The 19,114-nt window shown below is 39.1% G+C and overlaps 1 protein-coding gene across 1 annotated transcript in view; it reads right to left on the bottom strand.

The window, feature by feature from the left end:
* LOC122810709 (adhesion G protein-coupled receptor E4-like) overlaps nt 1–5,413 on the bottom strand; it is a 95,811-nt gene extending 90,398 nt beyond the window's left edge. The window contains exon 1 of the mRNA XM_044082274.1: nt 5,251–5,413. Within this exon, the coding sequence (XP_043938209.1) occupies nt 5,251–5,328 (78 nt within the window). The 5' untranslated portion in view covers nt 5,329–5,413. The remainder of the gene's footprint in view (nt 1–5,250) is intronic.
* Between the last annotated feature and the right edge of the window lie 13,701 nt (nt 5,414–19,114).

Below are 19,114 nucleotides of genomic sequence, written 5' to 3'. Positions count from 1 at the left end.
ACAACATCACTAACCTTCTTTCCATCACTCAAAACTCTTTCTCATCCATGGAAAAATGGCTCACAGACCACCAACTTATACTTAACCCTAAGAAGACTATCTCCTATTATTCCTTCCCAAATCTCTCTCCCACCATAAATCCGTCTTTACCCTTTCTTGTCTGGATAACACCCTCATCAAAGCAGAACCTCACACTAAAGTTACTTGGTATGATAATTGAAGATCAGCTTAAATGTGACATCCATATCCAACACTGTATTCAAAAAAAAATCTACAGAAATAAAAAATTCCTTGTTTCCAACTTCAGACCCACCCTAGCCCAAGCCTTCCCACTACTATGTCTCCTCTATGCCTCCCCTATCCTTACCCACTTCCAGTCATCCCTACTCACCTAACTCAAACAAAACATACGATATAGCTAGATTCGCCTGTAAAAAAACATATAAATCAGACCATTGCCTTTTCCTGAAGCAACTTCAATGGCTTGAATTTCCCCAGCTCTTACTACTTTCCCAACTACAGCTCACACACTCCCTGCTTAACAAAACCCTTGCCTGTTTCTCTTTTTCTGCCATAGTATCCCTTTACATCCCTGCTTGCTCACTTCATAGCTCTGACCAGCACCTTCTTGGCATCTATAAACCAAACAAAAAAATTGGCAAACTTCTCTACAAACACTCAGTGTCCCTAGCTTGGAATAGGCTCCCACCAATCATATGTAGCATTACTAATACCAGTCGTTTCAAAACTGAAGTCTAGAAATAATTTCTGAACTCCAGATCCTCCCCTGCCATAATCCTCCTTAAATTCCATCCTCAATTCCTTGTTTTCCACCTCTCTTCTTCTTTTTAGAATCTTTTGCTTAATCTACTCTATTTTTCTATACTGATATATGCTACAATGGAAAAGATATGCCAATTACTATCACCACTTACTCCTATCTGTACATTTATTAAGTCATTTTAAAATCTTCACATCTGTTTGCTCATGTTATTTGCACATTTTGTCTGTCACACTTGTTTTTCTTCACTGTTGGTATATTGCATTTTACTCTTCTTTCTGCTATCAGCCATGCATTTTCTCCACTGGAGGTATATTCTTTATACTTTTGTTTATTCGTTTTTATTTCTTTTCTGCATGTAAATCTTTATTCTCATTGTTTTTATGATGTCTAGTATGTATTTTTTTCTAAATTTATTATCTAGTATGTAACTTCTTAATTTTTTATTCTCATTGTTATTTATAATTTCTAGTATGTAATTGTTTCTGTAATGTTGGAGCTTTTGTCCTCGGGTCTCTGCTGAAAATATGGCTCAGATGGACTAAACCAGTTAACAAATGCCAAATAAATAAATAAATCACAGTACTAGTTCTCTGGTAATACACTTGATATTAGCTTTGTGTCATAGCAGTGCTTCTGGAAACTTTCTTTCTACTTATATTTTTAATTTTGCACTACTTAAAGCATCCTACTGTCATTGGGATTTATAAACCCAATAGCTCAGTGTCAATTTCTTTACTAGCCTGTCTTGAGGTGGAAGGCATAGCTTTCTCTCTCTAAACAGCAGCACAGCAGATTTTCCTATGTCTTCACCTACAAAGAGTAATTATAGATAACAATGCCCCTTAACTCTTTTTGTGTTATCTATAGAAGCCTCTTAAATACCAATTTTCTCTTAAGCTGTTCCATTTCCTTCTCTTTGTTGCTGTCTCTCTGCAAAGGCTAACTCAGAACAAAATTTATCTTCAGTTTTGCTTTTTTTTACTCACAGATTCATGTTGTTTACAGTCTACCTTTACTTGAGTTTTCTATTTGACACTAACAGAAATGGGTTCAGAACTGTGAATTTTCCTTATTTCATGTAAGTCTCAGAATAAACCTTATATTTCTAATGATTCTTGTTTTACAGTTTTTATTTGGTTCACTTTCCGTACCTGCACTGACATCTTCTACAGTTGTGGATTTTTCTTGCTCTGTCCTTTACTGGCTAAGTTCAACCACTTGCTATTAGTTTGCCTGACTGTGTCTGTGAATTCTTTCTCTTCCCACATTTTCCAAGGAGATTTCAAATGGACACACCATTTTTAACATTATATCATGTAACAAATCAGAGGTTACAGCCATGTTTTCCTAGAACTGCTTGATTTTCTACATGTGTGAGACAACATTATTTTCTATTGTTATAAATACATATTGCCTTTACCTTTTGGTTGTTCTTAATCTTTTAGTCACATACCAGTATCTAAATGTCGCACAGGCAAACCATTCAGTAAAAACTGCAAGAAAAAACAAGCCAAGCTAGAGTTTTCACTGTGTGATACCTTAGACCTCATGAAATAGAGGTCCATGAATTATATGCAAATGCCATTTTAAAGACATCAAGTGTTTTGGCTACATGGCTTCTGAATGTCCATGTACTTTTTAAATCTTTATGGTTAACATTCAGGTCAATCAAGCCAAGCCTTACTACTTGTGGATATACATGTTTTGGCATTTTTATTGTCATGTTCAGCATGGCATAAACAGAATTTGTTCTATGCTTCAGAAACACAGGGTCTTTAAACCCAGGGTAAAAAGGTCTTACAGACCCTTTGATATGGATACTAGTTGGGATATTTTGCAGGCACCTTAATCTTTATGGACATCAGTTGGGTTTAAAGACCCTGTGGGATTACAGGCAGATTCTGAGCAAGAATTTCAGCAAAGGGTAGGGGAATAGAATGCAAAACTGAAGGCACATGGGATGAAACTGAGTACAGATAAGACAGTGGTAATGGTAGCAAATGAAGGAAATCCGAAGAAGCCGAGAATTGAGGTACATGAGAAGATATTGGAACAGGTTAACAACTGCCAGTATATGGGAAGGGTGGTTGAGGAGCAGGGAAGTCTGAATAAAGAGGTCAAAACTAGAATCAGAGGGGCTGCAGCCAACTGGGATAGAGTGCACCACAAAAGAATGCCAAAGAAGCTGAAAAGTAAGGTGTACAAAACAATGGAGTGACCAGTACTAATGGTGCAGAAACCTGAACAGTCTAACTAAAAGGGAATTTCAGTTTTTAGTTTGTGATACTTTTACATTGACAGTTTTTTGAATCCCTAAAGTTCCTAAGAATTGGAAAACCCTCCTCCTTTAAGGCTGATTGTTGCAGCCTAAGGTAAAAATACCTGTCCTTTGGTGGCTTATATTGCTAGGAAACTTAAGACTTATATGAAAATGTTTCCACATTTAATGAAAGACTAATGGGATGTTTTGATTAAATATAAGAATGATTTGTACAGTGACCAAATTACACTTGTGACTACAGATATTATAATTTGTTTACATCCAATCCCATGTTAAAGGTTTGGAATATTTTCAGAAATTGTTTCTTCTTTTGATTTTTTGAGCAATAGCGAAATCTGCTTATTAACAGACTTCATGGATATTATTTTAAAAAACATTTTTATTTTTTTGATGGGGAACTATTTAAACAAAATAAAGGGGTAGCTATGGGGGCAATATGTGCTCTGATTTGTTCTAACTTATGTTGGCCTGGGAACTACAATACATTTTTAATTTAAAATTTGTTAAATATTGGAATTTATATGTCAGGTTCTTGGATGGTATATATATTTTATGGATAGACCCCTTGGACCTGTAACAATATTTTTTTCTCATATTAATGGTACAATAGATTTTGTTTTAATTTGCTTATCAGTCTTCTGAAGATAAAATTAACTTTTTGAATGTTACTATGACTAAGAAATTTGGTGTGGGGTTTTCTTGTAATATATATAGGAAACCCACATTTTCCATTTCATATCTTCACTGCAATAGTTGTCACTCTTTTACTAGAAGGCTTGGTCAATGGACAGTTTGTCAGATTGGCTAAAATTATTTCTCAAGATTTGTCCTTTGAACATGAATGTGACAAACTGATTAAGATGTTCTTGGATTGAGGATAGCTGGAAGATATGATTCAGAACATTTGAGCAGAAGTGGTGAAAGGGAGGCATTCTAGGTTTAAAACCTAAATAGGAGTTGAATTTAATTTGGGCAGCCACGGTGGTTCAGTGGTTAGCATTGCCACCTCACAGCAAGAGGTTCTCCAGTTCGGTTCTCAGCTGTGGTGCCTTCTGTGCGGAGTCTGTATGTCCTCCCTGTGGTCACATGGGGGTGTTCTGGTTTCGTCCCACATCCCAAAGACATGCTGTAGGTGAATCGGACACTCCAAATTGGCCCTAGGTGTAAGTGTGTGCATGCATGTGCCTTCCATGAAAGGTTGGGTGACAGGCTGGCACTTCGACACCATAAAACTCCACTGCCAATCATGAGCGGACGGGTGATCCACTATGGCGATCCCTAACCGGGAAAAGCCAAAAGAAGAAGGAGTTGAATTTGATTTGTTTAATTACATATCACATTCATACATTCTAGCTCTAAAACTTCATATACTTTTTTGAAAATTAAAACATGATATAAACCATTTCATTAGTTGCAAAATTACTCAGTTATGCTATATAACAGATTTTTGACAGGGTTGAGATTGCACATATAACATTTAGGCTATTTAAATATGCCTCTTCAAGATCCAGAATTATTGAACTATATAGGATGATATAATGCATCATTATGAAGCTGAGCTCATTTATAGTAAGAATGTGATTGATGCACTGCTTGATAAAAGTCTTCATTCACAGTGGTGCAGCAGTTAGCATTGTCGCCTCACAGCAAAACGTTCTCCGGTTTGATCCTTTGCTGGAGTGCCTTCTGTACAGAGTCTTTATGTCCTCCTTGCAGTCAAGTGAGTTGTAAATACCTGCAGGTAGGTGTGTGCATGTGGGTGCATCTTCTGTGAAGGTTTGGCACCAGGCTGGCAACTCAACACCATAAAAACCTCACTATCAATCAGTTTGTAGACCGGTGATCCATTACAGTGACCATTAACTGGGAAAGGCCAAAGGACATTGCTATTACCTTCCAATTGTTTTATGCCATTGTCTTCATCACCTATGATAAAACATTATGGGGAGTGACAATAAAATGAATTGTGTCATTATTAACATTATCACTTAAACAACTGCAATATTCATTAAGCCAGATTTAGTACTGGGCAATAATTGTTTTTTTCTTAGCCTGCAGTCACTTTAAATTTCTGCACTGTTTTCAAAAAAATATGCAAATTACTGAACTGTGTCTAGAGCAAAAGAGCAGAAAGAAAATATGAAAGTTTTTCATAATGTACAAGTAAAGATTAATAATTTCTTACCAGTTTATTAGCAACACAGTAAAGAAGAAATATAAAGACTCCATGAAAGCTGTTCAGTATTGTGAAAACATATGACATCACGAGGGTTTCCCTCTGAAAGTGCAAGATGCCGAATATCCATGTGCACCCAAAAAGAAGGAACTGAGCAGCAGCCTTAAAAAGAAGTACCCTGGCAATAAAGCAAATAGATTAATGCATTTATTAAAATACATGTGATTATCAATACAGAATAATCTCAGACAATGGAACATTTTCTCCATATCAATGCCAAATATAAATCAGAATTATCATGTTATGCCAAAATGATGCTTTGCTATAGACACTTACTGTGTTCTCATGTTTAACTATAACCTGGTTTCTGTGTAGCAGCTTGGTTCTGCATGTCAGAATAAACCATTTCATGTTTAACTATAACCTGGTTTCTGTATCGCAGCTTGGTTCTGCATGTCAGAGTAAACCATTTCATTTTTAACTATAACCTGGTTTCTGTGTAGCAGCTTGGTTCTAAATGTCGGAGTAAACCATTTGATGCTGAAGATAAAATGATGAAAATGAGACAAGCAGAAGTATTTCTAAGTGCCAATACTTCCTGAATAATCTTCTTGAGCCAGACTATGTCATAGCCTCTCTATACTTCTGCTTGTCCCATTCTGAGTATTAGGGACACCCTTAAGGGAGTGTCCTTACGTGTTCAGTGTAAAGACTCTTCCAGTTTTTCTTTAGCTTTTCCCATACCAATATGTAATGAGATTGTTTACATCAAGTGAATTTTATTAGATCATTGGAAGGTTATCATGGGAAATACTGAACTCATAAAGATTTTGGGTGTAAAATCACATTTTTCCTACAAGACGACTACCAGCATTAAGCACATTTTAGAGAATAATAACAAAATGGTAGCTTGGAACTCTACATCTAGGCTTGCTGGCAGTTTTTCTTGTGGAAAATGTAAACAATGCAGATTCATGAGCAATGTGTCCAGTATAGAATTTAAACACATAGGGAGAAGGTTTTGGGCTAAGGACCATTACACCTGCAACACCACCAATGTTGTTTACTGTGCTACCTGTGAAAACATGCGACAAATTTTATGTTGGTAAAACTATTAGAGCTTTACATAAGAGAATATATGAGCACATTTTAGCCATTAGAAAACAGGACAGAACCAATGCTTTGGCAGTGCATGCAACAGAATTTCCACTTTTCAAGAAATTTTCTTTTTTTGTACTAGAAAAGGTGAATTCCGATTTGTTGACAGGTGACTATAAGACTTTAAAGAAACAAACTAGTACATTTTTTTTATTTATTTTACAAAATAAATAATTTTACAATATATAATTTATACTGAGTAGTATTTGCTTCCTGGCCTTTTGTTTGTTGGAGACTATAAGACTTTCTTAGAATTTAAAGAAAGTTTGTGGCAAATAGTTTTGGTTGCTGACGAAACTCCTGGCCTCAGTGGTACCATTAACATTAAATGTTTTTTAACAATAGCTAGAAATAGGTAGTTTACCAGGTGGACTACCTATTAACTTTTTTGGTGTACAAGTAACATGTGTTTTATTTATTATTCAACACTGCATGTATTATAATACATCATATTAGATTATTGTATTTTTATATTCATTGAAATTGATTATTTTATTTATGTTTTATTTTTTATTTTTCTATATGAAGTTAGATTTCTTTAAGAATGTCATGTGACATAATTGACAACAGTTTATAAATGCATTTGGAACTGGGAAAATGTTTGTTCTGAAGAAGCTCATGCTGATTAAAGTGAGTGAAAGCACTTAACTACAAACTCATTTACGGTCCTGTGTTTGGATTTATTGATTCCACTGGTGTTTATTTTTTATCTGGTTTTGAGTTTGTTTTATTTTTATCTGGCTTTGGTGTCTAGGTGTGTAGGAATCACTGAATTCATGCAATCAGCACAGAGAGGCATGAATAAAATAGCACAATGACTTCCTGATAAGTTATAGTCTAAAGGTCATTTTTCTTTTGGGAAATTGAAAATGTCATTGACAAATGTTGGTACTTTATGGATAATATAGAGCTTGTTGCAGCATTCCATGCAATAAAAACAATTAATTATATGAATAACTATGCAAGATAATCTCTTAATTATTATTGTTAAGAAGTAAATGAATACAGTTTCCGAAAATCACACAGAAAATGGCAAAAATAAGCATTCTAACACATTGTGCAAACTTAATATATTTTTAGTGAACATTAGGAAACATACAGAAGCAAGTGAAGTAACGACAATAAATGCAGTGATGTAAGTCAATATTTATACAATTTAAAGATAAAACAAATGTACTCCTTGAAAGAACACTTTCAGATGTTAACAGTGTGAGTGGGTGGGACAGAAGAAGGATAAAATAGGAGAAAGAAAGAAAGAAAGAAAGAAAGAAAGAAAGAAAGAAAGAAAGAAAGAAAGAAAGAAAGAAAATTAATCTAAGCAAGATGATGTTTGGAAAAGTGTTGAGTTAGGAGATACTGAGTAGGTGAAATGGACACAGGGGATCTTTCCCTTTAAGAACCTGTACGTTAGTCAAAAACTCAAGAAGTATAACCACTGTTTTTCTCCACTGAGGACACTTACTCACAACTCTAGGCAAACCACAGAGAAGGTATGGCATGATGAGGCCAAACAGTTGGGCAGGGTTTAAAACAGAGTGTTTGTATTTGCTTGGGATCTAAGGCAATATGGAATAAATAACAGAAGCATTTTGCAGGGAAATGTTGCATTTAAAAAATGTGCAGCTAAAGAGAAAATCATAGATTGTACAAGTATTCCATCATGCAAGGTTTTCCTTCCTTACAAGCACCTTTGGTGCAAAGATCCATTTATAAGCAAAAAGATAAAAAGGAAAACAAAGCAGCATATCTCCCTGGTTCTTCATGTTCACTTGGCTTTGAGAGAAGGAGTTTTTATTTTATTTAATTTTGAGAAACAATAATGGAGACTACAAAAGAAACATACTATAACACTAAATACTTACATTATATACAATGTGTGTCTGAAAATATACTAATACAAAGACTACTAAAACTAAGAATGTATCTAGTTAATAATTCATTATTAATTCTAATTATAAAGTTAAAATATATGTATGAAACTTTATAGTTGTGACTGATTCACATAATGTTGTCTAAAAGCATTTAAAAACCACTGTCTGTACAGTTATTTTCCAAACACCTTTACTGAATTATCACTTGTGACACAGGCAAATTTACATTAAACTATTTTAACATAAATGTTATACTTCACATATATTGCTATATCATATAAACTAAGTAATTACACACATTATTCAAGTCTTGCTTTTTTAAACAAGAAACATATTCATTAAGCCATCACTTTCTACATAGTCTACCATACATTTATATAAATGAAAACAAACCACACCAACACATCCTAGTCGCAAGCATTTTACATCACAAACCATACTGACACAGATTTTATTATTTGTGGGATATGTGATCTCCTTTATTTGGATGGCTTTAGAATGTAATTTTACTTTATTGGATAGGTTATGCATGTTTAGGAGACACAGAATAAGAAGTTATTTTCAACCTTTCTACTGCAACAGCTGTTTTATGTGATAGACCAAAATATTTCTTATTTAATTGACTATTCCAATGTTCTTATTTTTATCTCATTTATTAAATTTAGATTTTGCAATATGCAGTTTATTTTAAGCATCTAATAATTCATTATCCAAATATTTCTACTTTTTTCTTATACCATCCTAAGGTTCTTCCATAAATATACATCTTAAGAGAGTCCCAAATTATAATTTATCTATTTATTCAGTGTTATTTTCCTGCATAAATAATTCAGCTTCTGCTTGTAGCCAGGATTTAAACTTTTTTAGGTTGACAATGTACAAAGGTAATCTATTAATTACTCTCACTTCTTTAAATCTATTGTTAATTTAAGAACAAAAGCATTATGATCTGATAAAGGACAGGGTATTATTAAAAAGTATTTCTATTGGTTGTCATATCACAGGATACACTTTTTTTTTCAATTCTGGTTTGTGCACCATTATTACAAGAATAATATGTAAAATCTAATGGATTTTAATTTAAGAAACTCAATACACTTATTAAATGAGTTAACATTTGGGATAACTCTTAATTTTCTAGAAGCTGTTGTAGCTGAGTTATCTAAGCAATTAAAGTCACCCCTATTATTATATTACCTTTTGCATGGTTTAGTATAACGTTAAGATATTTCCTAGCTAATTTAACACCCATCTCTAGAAATCAATATTTGTTAGCCAATGGCCAAATTCTATTATTATATTTAATTACTGATTGGACACTCTAAATTGGCCCTAGGCATGAGTGCATGTGTGTGTGTGTGTGTGTGTGTGTGTGTGTGTGTGTGTGTGTGTGTGCCTTCTGTGGAAGGTTGGGTGCCGGGCTGGCAACTCAACACCATAAAAAACTCCACTGCCTATCATGAGCAGACAGGTGATCTGCTGTGGTGACCCCTATCCAGGAAAAGCCAGAAGAAGAAGAAGAAGATTGTCATTAGTTCTTCAAGAGCTTCATATTTAAATATGATCAGTGACATTAGTATTTTTTTCAAAAGTATCATCACTCCTCTATGTCTGCACTTAAATGTTGATTGAGCTAAAGTTATATATTGATTAGGATTCCAAATGCTAATATCTAAATGTTTAAAATGAGTTTCTTAAAGAAATATCACTTTTGAATTATTTATATTGAGAAATTTTAATAGACCATCTATTATCAGGATTAACAAATCCATTCATATTTAAGGAAATGAAAGTTAATTTCATCTCTTCTAATCAATATGATTACAAAGAAACATTTTTATAATAGCAGAATAACTTTTATATGTAAAACCTCTGAGTTGTATTAATTATTTCGTAAAACGTAATTCAGGCATGCCTGGTAAAAGATAACATAAATGAATATGTGAAATACATAATAAACTAACTACTTTATACATGGAGTTAAATACAATTCCTATCCTAGAAGTCATTTCTCACCAGACTAATCCAATTTAGAGAAACTCTATCTATAAACTTATAAAAACACATTTACAAAATTGTGAATATCAGAAAACTGCAGTAATAAGTTATTATATCTTGAAAATGTATAATCCATTTCCAAGTATCTATTACACCCTCTTCAAACAAAAGAAAGAAACCAAACAAACTACTAACATGAGCTGGTCCTGGATTCCCAAAAGCTTGCACGGCATGCATAATTAGTGTAAGATGAAATTTTGCTAGTATGGCGGCAGAGCGATCCACATACATGCATATCTGACAGGCGTGAGCACTGTAGAACTACTGCTGCAAGTCCCCAGCCTCCGTATGCAAATCACCCCATTTGCAGGTGAAAACCATGCAAATGAGGTAAATTTGCCTTCCCAGAAGCAGGAATCAGGGCATGCAGGACTAGCATAATATGCAGAAATGTACTCAGTTAGTAAGCGAGTACGGTACTGCAAACTCCAAAACGGAGCTATGACAGCTCCAAATAAAGGCTGCATATCATTGAGGAAGCATGCCAATGGCCAAGTTGAAGACCATTGACATTGCAAACAATGCCAAATGTACAAAATACAACTTTTATCATATGTCCTCCGATCACAGCCGTTGAAACATAGGGCAGTGGTGCGCAAATGGGACCAGTGGGGAAATAAGAAAATAAACCTAAACAAAACAGTCTATCTAAAATCAGTATTCCACCATGCAAGTCAATGGCAGGCAAAAGACAACCTGGCCAGTGAGTAGTGGTTGCTAAGGGGGGAGGCACAGTGTGACACATGTAACTATGCATTAGCAGGCAATTCTATGCAAATGAGGGGAAGGATAGTGAATCCCGGTTTTCCCCAGCATGTGAGGCAGGTTCCAACAGTGTATGAGTATGAATAGCTGAGTGCAAGACTAGGAGGTCGGTGACATCATGTCTGGGAGTGCGACATCATGTCTGGGAGTGTCAGGCATACTGTCAGTGGATTGGAGCCCTGTGGCTCGGGGTTGCATCCAGCTTAGCACAGCAAAGCCAGGAGGTGTGTCTAAACCTGCCCAGCATGTATGACAAAGTGTAAGCGGGTGTGCACGCTGTGCAACAGGATCTACAGGAAGATAAAGGAAGTGAACCCAGGAAGTACCAGCAGTGTGCACATTGCAGTACACCGATTGCATGACGCACCCCCAGGATGAATCAGAAGGGCAATGGGAAGTGAAAGCAGCAGTAGGAAGTTAATCAAGGGATACTAGGTTCGCTGCCAGGTGAAATGTATCGGAACCACCCAGGCAGCAGACCAGCCAACCCTAGCCCAGAACACCACTATAAACTATGCAAACACCTACCCCTCTGTTTTTTCCCACACCCTACACCACTGGTGTAAACAAGTGGGGAACTTTTAACACTCACGGCAGCAAAATGTTAGTTGCTGCAATAGCTATCATACAACTTGTGGAAGAGGCTTAGGGTGGTGAGAATGGGAATACTGCCGACCAACCCACAGTGAGGAGACGGAGAAGAGTGTACAGACCCAGGGAAACCTACCAAGGGCTACATGAGCTGGAGATAGTGGAGTATTATAGGGTGGACATGGACCTCCTACAGCAGATTGTTGAGCTGTGCCGGCCATGCCTGACACACAGAACTAACAGAGGGGAACCCATCCCAGTGGAAACAAAGGTATGTGTAGGCCTAAGAATACTAGCTACAGGTACCTTCCAAAGTCCAACTGGGGATATGATGGTGATCTCACAGGCATCAGCATCAAAGGTACTCCACCAGTTCCTGGATGCCATGGCAGCACATGTCGGTGAGCACATATATTTCCCCCTCACCCGTGAGGCATTGGCCAGCAGTATGCGTCTCTTCCACCAAATAGCAGAATACCCTGAGGTTGTGGATGCAATAGACTGCATGCACATATGCATCAAAGCACCACCTGGTGAGTAGGGTAGGGTCTACAACAATTGCAAGGACTTCCCCTCCATCAACTGCCAGGTCATGTGTGATTCCCAGGGCATAATACTGAACATGTGTGCTGGCTGCCCTGGAAGTTATCTCAATTCCCACATCTGGCATCTGACGCAGCTGTACTAGAAATTTGCCAATGGGGACATCCCAAATGGTCACCTAGTGGGGGATGCTGGATATGCACTGGAGCCATGGCTGATGACAACCATCAGAAATGTACACACAACTGAACATGAACTCCATAATGAGGCACACTCACAAACAAAAATCATAATAGAGCATGTGTTTGGGATGCTCAAGTCATGGTTCTTTGTGCCTGGACACATCTAGTGGAGCCTTGCAGTACTCACCTATTACATGTACCCAAATCGTCCTTGTATGTACCATGCTGCACAATATGATCCTGCAGAAACAGCTGCAGCAGGAGCAGCAAGGGGCAGGGCCATATGGCCCCCCACCAATGCCAAGGCCTGCACAGGCACAGATTGACTCGGAAGAGGAACAACCTGAGCCTGCCCCAAGTAGGCAGAAGGAGGTGTGCCCAGTATGCCCTGGCCCTGGCAAAGGAGCAATGCATAGCACATACACTGACAAGGGAAGGACTAAGGGAATAGCACCTCTCTCTGACTCTCACATACAGGAAAAGGGATGCCAAACAGTACACTACATGTGCCTAACCATACGTAGGCAGTGTACTACATGCATCCAACATAGGCAGTCCTGCAGCACCACTCGCAATACTGGGACACCCACACATGACAGTCAGGAGGGGGGTAACATACCCAACAACAGTCACAGCCAGCAAACCAGGTGTAGACAAACACAAACAAATGCTGTACTATGGCCTCTGAATGAGGGGAATGGGTGACCCCCACCCAGGCCTACACGGACAGACTACAGCAGGCCAGGTAGTGGGATATCAGTTGTGATGACTAGGAAGTCAGAAACTAATGTGTATGCAATCAAAATATAAGAATGGAAATACACCAGTATGGGGTAGCCAGCATGATGGGTAAGACTACTGACTGAAATGAACTACAGGCCATACCAGTACAGTCCTAGCAAATGTGTACAACTGTCAGGTGTGCCCCCCACCCCACATAGAAATACAGTAACAGTCAGGTGCGCCCCCCCCCATCCTGTGTAGAAACATAGAAATAGTCAGGTGTGCCCCCTGCTATGCAGACATGTTGCAACAGTCAATGCCAAATGATCGGTGGATACCCTGCAGACACAGCATGCTACCTGTCAGTGTACAACACAAAGGTTAGCTGTGCAGTACAAACCATTGGACATGCTCTACACATGCATAATTGGGAGACAATGTGATGGTTCCCTGCCATTACTAAAGTGTACATCAGAAGGAGGACACTGTTGCAGGGAAAGGTGGTGAGCCATGATTGCTGAACTCCCTCATTAGCCTCAAACAAAACTTTGGATCCCTCATGGAATCCCCAAAAGGCATCTATGACAGCAGACATGCAGCAGACACTGACAACAGTCACAACAGCCTTTGATAGTTACATCAACCTCCACAGCATTAAACACAAGTGCTGCTAGTTACTGCACAATGTCAATACCTATCCTGAGACAACAGATATTGGCCACAGTCTTAGCAACGCATTCAGTGCCAACTTTACCGCTCTCTCCCCCCACAAGTGAAGCGCATAGAGAATGTGTTCTCACATGCTGTATCCCATTTCTGTTCTAGGTGTCTGTGTGTCACCAGGATGTGACCCTGCAGCAAGGCCATGGGGTGTGGCAGTGTGGTAACACATCCACCATGTCATAGGCAGGGTACAGTATGTGCACAGAAATCCCCAGTCTGTAACACAGTGATTGCATATGCCTCGCAGATTATAGGGCTGAGGGTTGTACATAGGTATATGTTGATTTATAACATCTGATGTAGAATGGAGAATGGTACATGTTGTGGTTTGGACACACCTCCTATTGCTAATAACCACAGACACAGGGAATATTCATCAACCAAACACACTGGTATTGCTATTCACAAACACGAGCTCATGAACACACACGTATACACACACACACACACACACACACACACACACACACACACACACACACACACACACACACACACACACACACACACACACACACACACACACACACACACACACATTTGCCAGTACTGAGATCCATAGGTTCATTGCTTCATAGGTGTGTAGTAAGTGAATGGGCCTGAAGACTCTACAAGGCTAGCCCAAGGCAATACCCTGGCATCAGGCCACATGAAAATAGTCCCCAGTGTGGCTCCAGAGTATAGTTACTGAAGTGGTCCCCAGGGGTGGGTATTGTATTCCCCATCCACTCATTCAGATTTCTATTGTGGATGGCCAGTGATGTGCACTGCTTCCCATGTATGTGATTTATATTCCATAACATGGACAGTGTCTGGGTTGTGCACATCTCCCCCATGCATGTTCTTTGAAGTGGTGAAGTGTGCTTGAGGTCTCTGGGGCATGTTATGTGGACAGATTGGTATCTTCTGATGTAGCATTTCTGCCTCATTTGGTGAGACCTGGCTATGTAACTGAGGTAGTGATTGCACCTACATTGACAGTATGATACAATTATTCATTGGAGTTATTGGCATCTGTCCATACAGGGCATGTGTATAAGGCATGGTATTCCCTTTGTGCGGTACATTTGCAGACTCTACAGTTGTTGCAGGTGTCCAATTGGGAACATAGCAAAAGGGCCACTGTACACATTGATTGGATGACTGAGGGGATGGAACAGGGTTCCATGTCCTTTTACTTGCTGGATAACACACACTCAGTCAGGCGATGTAACACATCAAAGTACTTTCTGATGTCAGTGGCACTGTTGTGGTCAACAGGCATGTAGTCCACTGCAATCATACCATGGGTACTATCTGTGAGGCAAGATGCAGCAAAACTGCCGATACAGTGGTTGTTGCCTAGCCAAGTGTGTTTGTGTATGATTCATGGGTGGAGAGTGGTCCTTTAGTATTAGAAGAGTTGCCTATATTGTTCACTAATCCATACTGCCCTGCAGTCATTGCACATGGCACTAGACATTTAGGGCTGTGGAATGTCTACACCAACCTGTGTGGTGTTTGACAACTGTTGGCCTTGTAATGTGGACATTGGGAGATATACTAGTCCCTCAATATAATATTTTGGCAAAACCCATCCCCCAATGGATCTTACACAGTCACACCAACCCTCACACAGGATACTGATAACACATACACACTTGCCAGTACTGAGTTTCAACCCCCTACCTAGCTATGTATTGCTACTACAGTGTTACGCATTTATCACATGCACCATGGAGCTTATAGAATGGCTGCTGTCCCAAGGTACTTATAAGGTGAGGAACATCATCAGCCCTTGTAAATACTGGCATTGGGTGATGTAGTGGGTGAGACATTCCACAAACTATTTTACCCTACACACACATTTACCAGGTGTGAGATTCAAACCACTACTATATATCGTTTTGGACCATTATGGTTACTCATTTACCACATGCACCACTGACCTTACATGGTTTAGGGTTGCCAACAAGTACTTCTAAGGTGAATAATATCTGCAGGACTGCTAAAGTCAGGTACTGAGATGTGTACTGAGTGTAAATGGGCCCGAAATCATTGAAGTATGGACTTATATATGTAGACATATGTACATACACAAACACTTGCCAAGAATGAGATTCAAGCCCTACCTATGTAGTCATTGCTACTACATTGTTCCACACTTATCACATGCACCATAGAGACTATAGGTAGAACATTGTTCAAAAATACCTCTAAGGTGAGTGACATCAGCAGCAGTGCTTAAGGAGGGGAAAGGGAAGTGTAGTAAATGTGAATGACCACAAAATCAGGTCTCTACAAAGGCACACACACATTCTTTCTCACAAACACTCATATTTTCACAGTTGCCAGGACCAGGATTAGAACTCCTACCTATCTAGTTTGCTACACTATAGCATTATGCAGTTATTGCACGCACCACAGAGCTTACATGTTGGAAAGCTGTGCAAAGGTATCTTTGAAGGTGAGTGACATCAGCAGCAGTGCTAAAGGAGGGGTAAGGGAAGTGTTGTAAGTGTGAATGACCAAAAATCATGTCTCTACAAGGATGCACACACTCTCTCATACAAACACTCACATTTACACAGTTGCCAGGATAAGGACTGGAACTCCTACCTAACTAGTTTGCTAAAGACACGCACACTCTCTCACATAAACACCCACATTTTCACAGTTGCTAGGACCACGATTAGAACTCCTACCTATCTAGTTTAGAACACTATAGTACTACACAGTCATCACATGCACTATGGAGCTTACATATTGCGGAGCTGTGCAAAGGTGTCTTTGAAGTTGAATGACGTCAGCAGCAGTACTTAAGGAGGAGTAAGGTAAGTGCAGTAAGTGTGAATGACCACAAAATCAGGTCTCTACACAGACACACACACTCTCTCTCATACAAACACTCACATTTTCACAGTTGCTAGGACCAGGATTAGAACTCTTACCTATCTAGTTTGCTGCATGATAATATTATGCAGTTATCACACTCACCATGAAGCTTACATGTTGGAGAGCTGTACAAAGGTTTCTTTGAAGGTGAGTGACATCAGCAGCAGTGCTACAGGAGGGGTAAGGGAAGTATAATTGTGAATGACCAAAAATCAGGTCTCTACAAGGATACACACACTCTCTCATACAAACACTTACATTTACACAGTTGCCAGGATAAGGACTGGAACTCCTACCTAACTAGTTTGATACAGTATAGTATTGCACAGTTATCACAAGTGCCACTGAGCTTATATGTTGGAGAGCTGTCCAAAGGCTTCTTTGAAGGTGGATGGCATCAACATCAATGCTGAAGGAAGGGTAAGGGAAGTTTAGTGAGTGTGAATGGCCTCAACCACATTCATCTAGAAACACACACACACAGTCACACACAACTTTACATTTGACAGGACTAAGATTACAACTGCTATATGGATACCTGTTTGTAGTGTTAAACAGTTATCATAAGCACCACTGAGACTATAGGGCTGAGGGCTAACCAAAGGTATTTCTACAGTAAATGACATCAGCACATCATGTGTGATCAGGCCAATGGAATGTGAAGTGGGTGGGACAGGCCTCATAATGGGATTCTCTCTGTCACTGTCTGTCTTTCTCTTCCCCACATCTCTGTGTGTATGTTTGACATATCATATTGTGTTGGCTTTAGATATATGTGAGTATTCCTATCCAATGTGTGTATGAAGTATCAATAGTGTATAATTTGGTGTGTGTGCACAGACAGCTGTGAATAACCGATATCTGTAGTCCACTGTGTTGTGAGATATAGGCTTCATTTCTCTAAGTATAGGAGCATGCCCAGTATGACCTTCTATACTGAGTGTGTGCATCCATTCCAGGAAGGGCTGGACTCCAGTTCAGGGTTTTGTGTGGTACAGCTACACCTAGCAAACAGTTTCTGCAGGATATCTGTAGATAGGTTATCAATATGGAGATGCAATGGGCTTAACATACGGGGTGATACTGTAGCTATTGCTGTCTGAGCTGATTGTGTGACATGTTTGGTTGTAGTAGAGATTTTCTGACATATGTACTGTTTTACACTGAAATGTGTCATGTCATCAACTACTGATAGTTATCATTCTTTACTCACAGTTATTTACCTGGAAATATAAGATGAATGGAGTTGAGGCCAATATTCTGAGGCATGTAGACTACACATTCTGGCACATACCTGCCATTGTGGATGGGGTAGCTACAGACAATAGACTGCTGGTTCTGTGTAAATGGTCCAGCACCTTGTTAGTATGCAGGCCGGGATCCCGCCAAGTGTTCTTCTCAACTTCACAGAATGGCCATATCCTGTTGGGGCCATACCTCTCAGCTGTACAGATACACTCAGGTTATCCAGAGGCAAGACTTGTATATCTGATCAGTTTACCTTCACATTGCAGTTTACAAGTGGTTTTGTGGCTATTCATTCATGGGTTTGCAGTCGGGAGTAGTATGGATGGACATTAGAGTTTCAGACTTCACAAACTCTATGACATCCATGCTTCTACACCCCCCTCTGTTATTCTCTCATCTTCCTAATATTATGTAAGCAATATCTCAGAGGTATCCCTATAGTTGAGCCTTTATCCCAGTAGTACTTATGGCCTGATCCACAGTCCTTGCAGTAGGATATGGGGGGGCATGCTACTGGCATTTGTCAACATGGCCTTGCATTTATTTTCTGTTTACTGAGTTAGGTTGTTAGTTGGGACCCCCTGACATTCTGCACATTGACCCTATGGGTGAGGCATGGGCCTTTGCCAAAGGACTGTAAGCCATCTGAGAGTGCTACAGGCCATCTGTTACTGTACTTCTATATGGGATTGTGGGGGGGGGTGCACACGTGCAGACTTTAAACATTTGAAATGACTGCACTGGTATTTCGGTTACTCTGTTGGCTTCCAGTTCATATTGTATTGTGACCTATCATGCAGACAGGAGGCATATCAGTAGAGTACACATGTTAGATCTTAATGGTATATATTTCAGTTTCAGACTTCTTACCCTTCAGAACTAGCATGAAACTGCCAGACCTGTTATAGTATGTCTGTGTGGGTCTGGTGGGGGCTGTTCATCATTGCCATCATTTGGGGGCCTTAGCCCAGCCTTTCTTTATGGTCATCTACACCTGTCCTGCTGGGTGAGGCTGATGGTGGGTATGTGACCCTCACTGACATCCTTGTGTGTGACCTACTGATATCCACACTTCTTTGGGCCATCACATGTACTGTGCTGGGAGTTGTCACCTTGTGTAGTGCTGCCTAATATGTT

Source organism: Protopterus annectens, chromosome 9.part0, assembly GCF_019279795.1.
Source record: "Protopterus annectens isolate FY-2018-M chromosome 9.part0, PAN1.0, whole genome shotgun sequence".
NCBI classification, from domain to species: domain Eukaryota; kingdom Metazoa; phylum Chordata; order Ceratodontiformes; family Protopteridae; genus Protopterus; species Protopterus annectens.
This window is presented reverse-complemented; position numbering and strand designations above follow the sequence as displayed.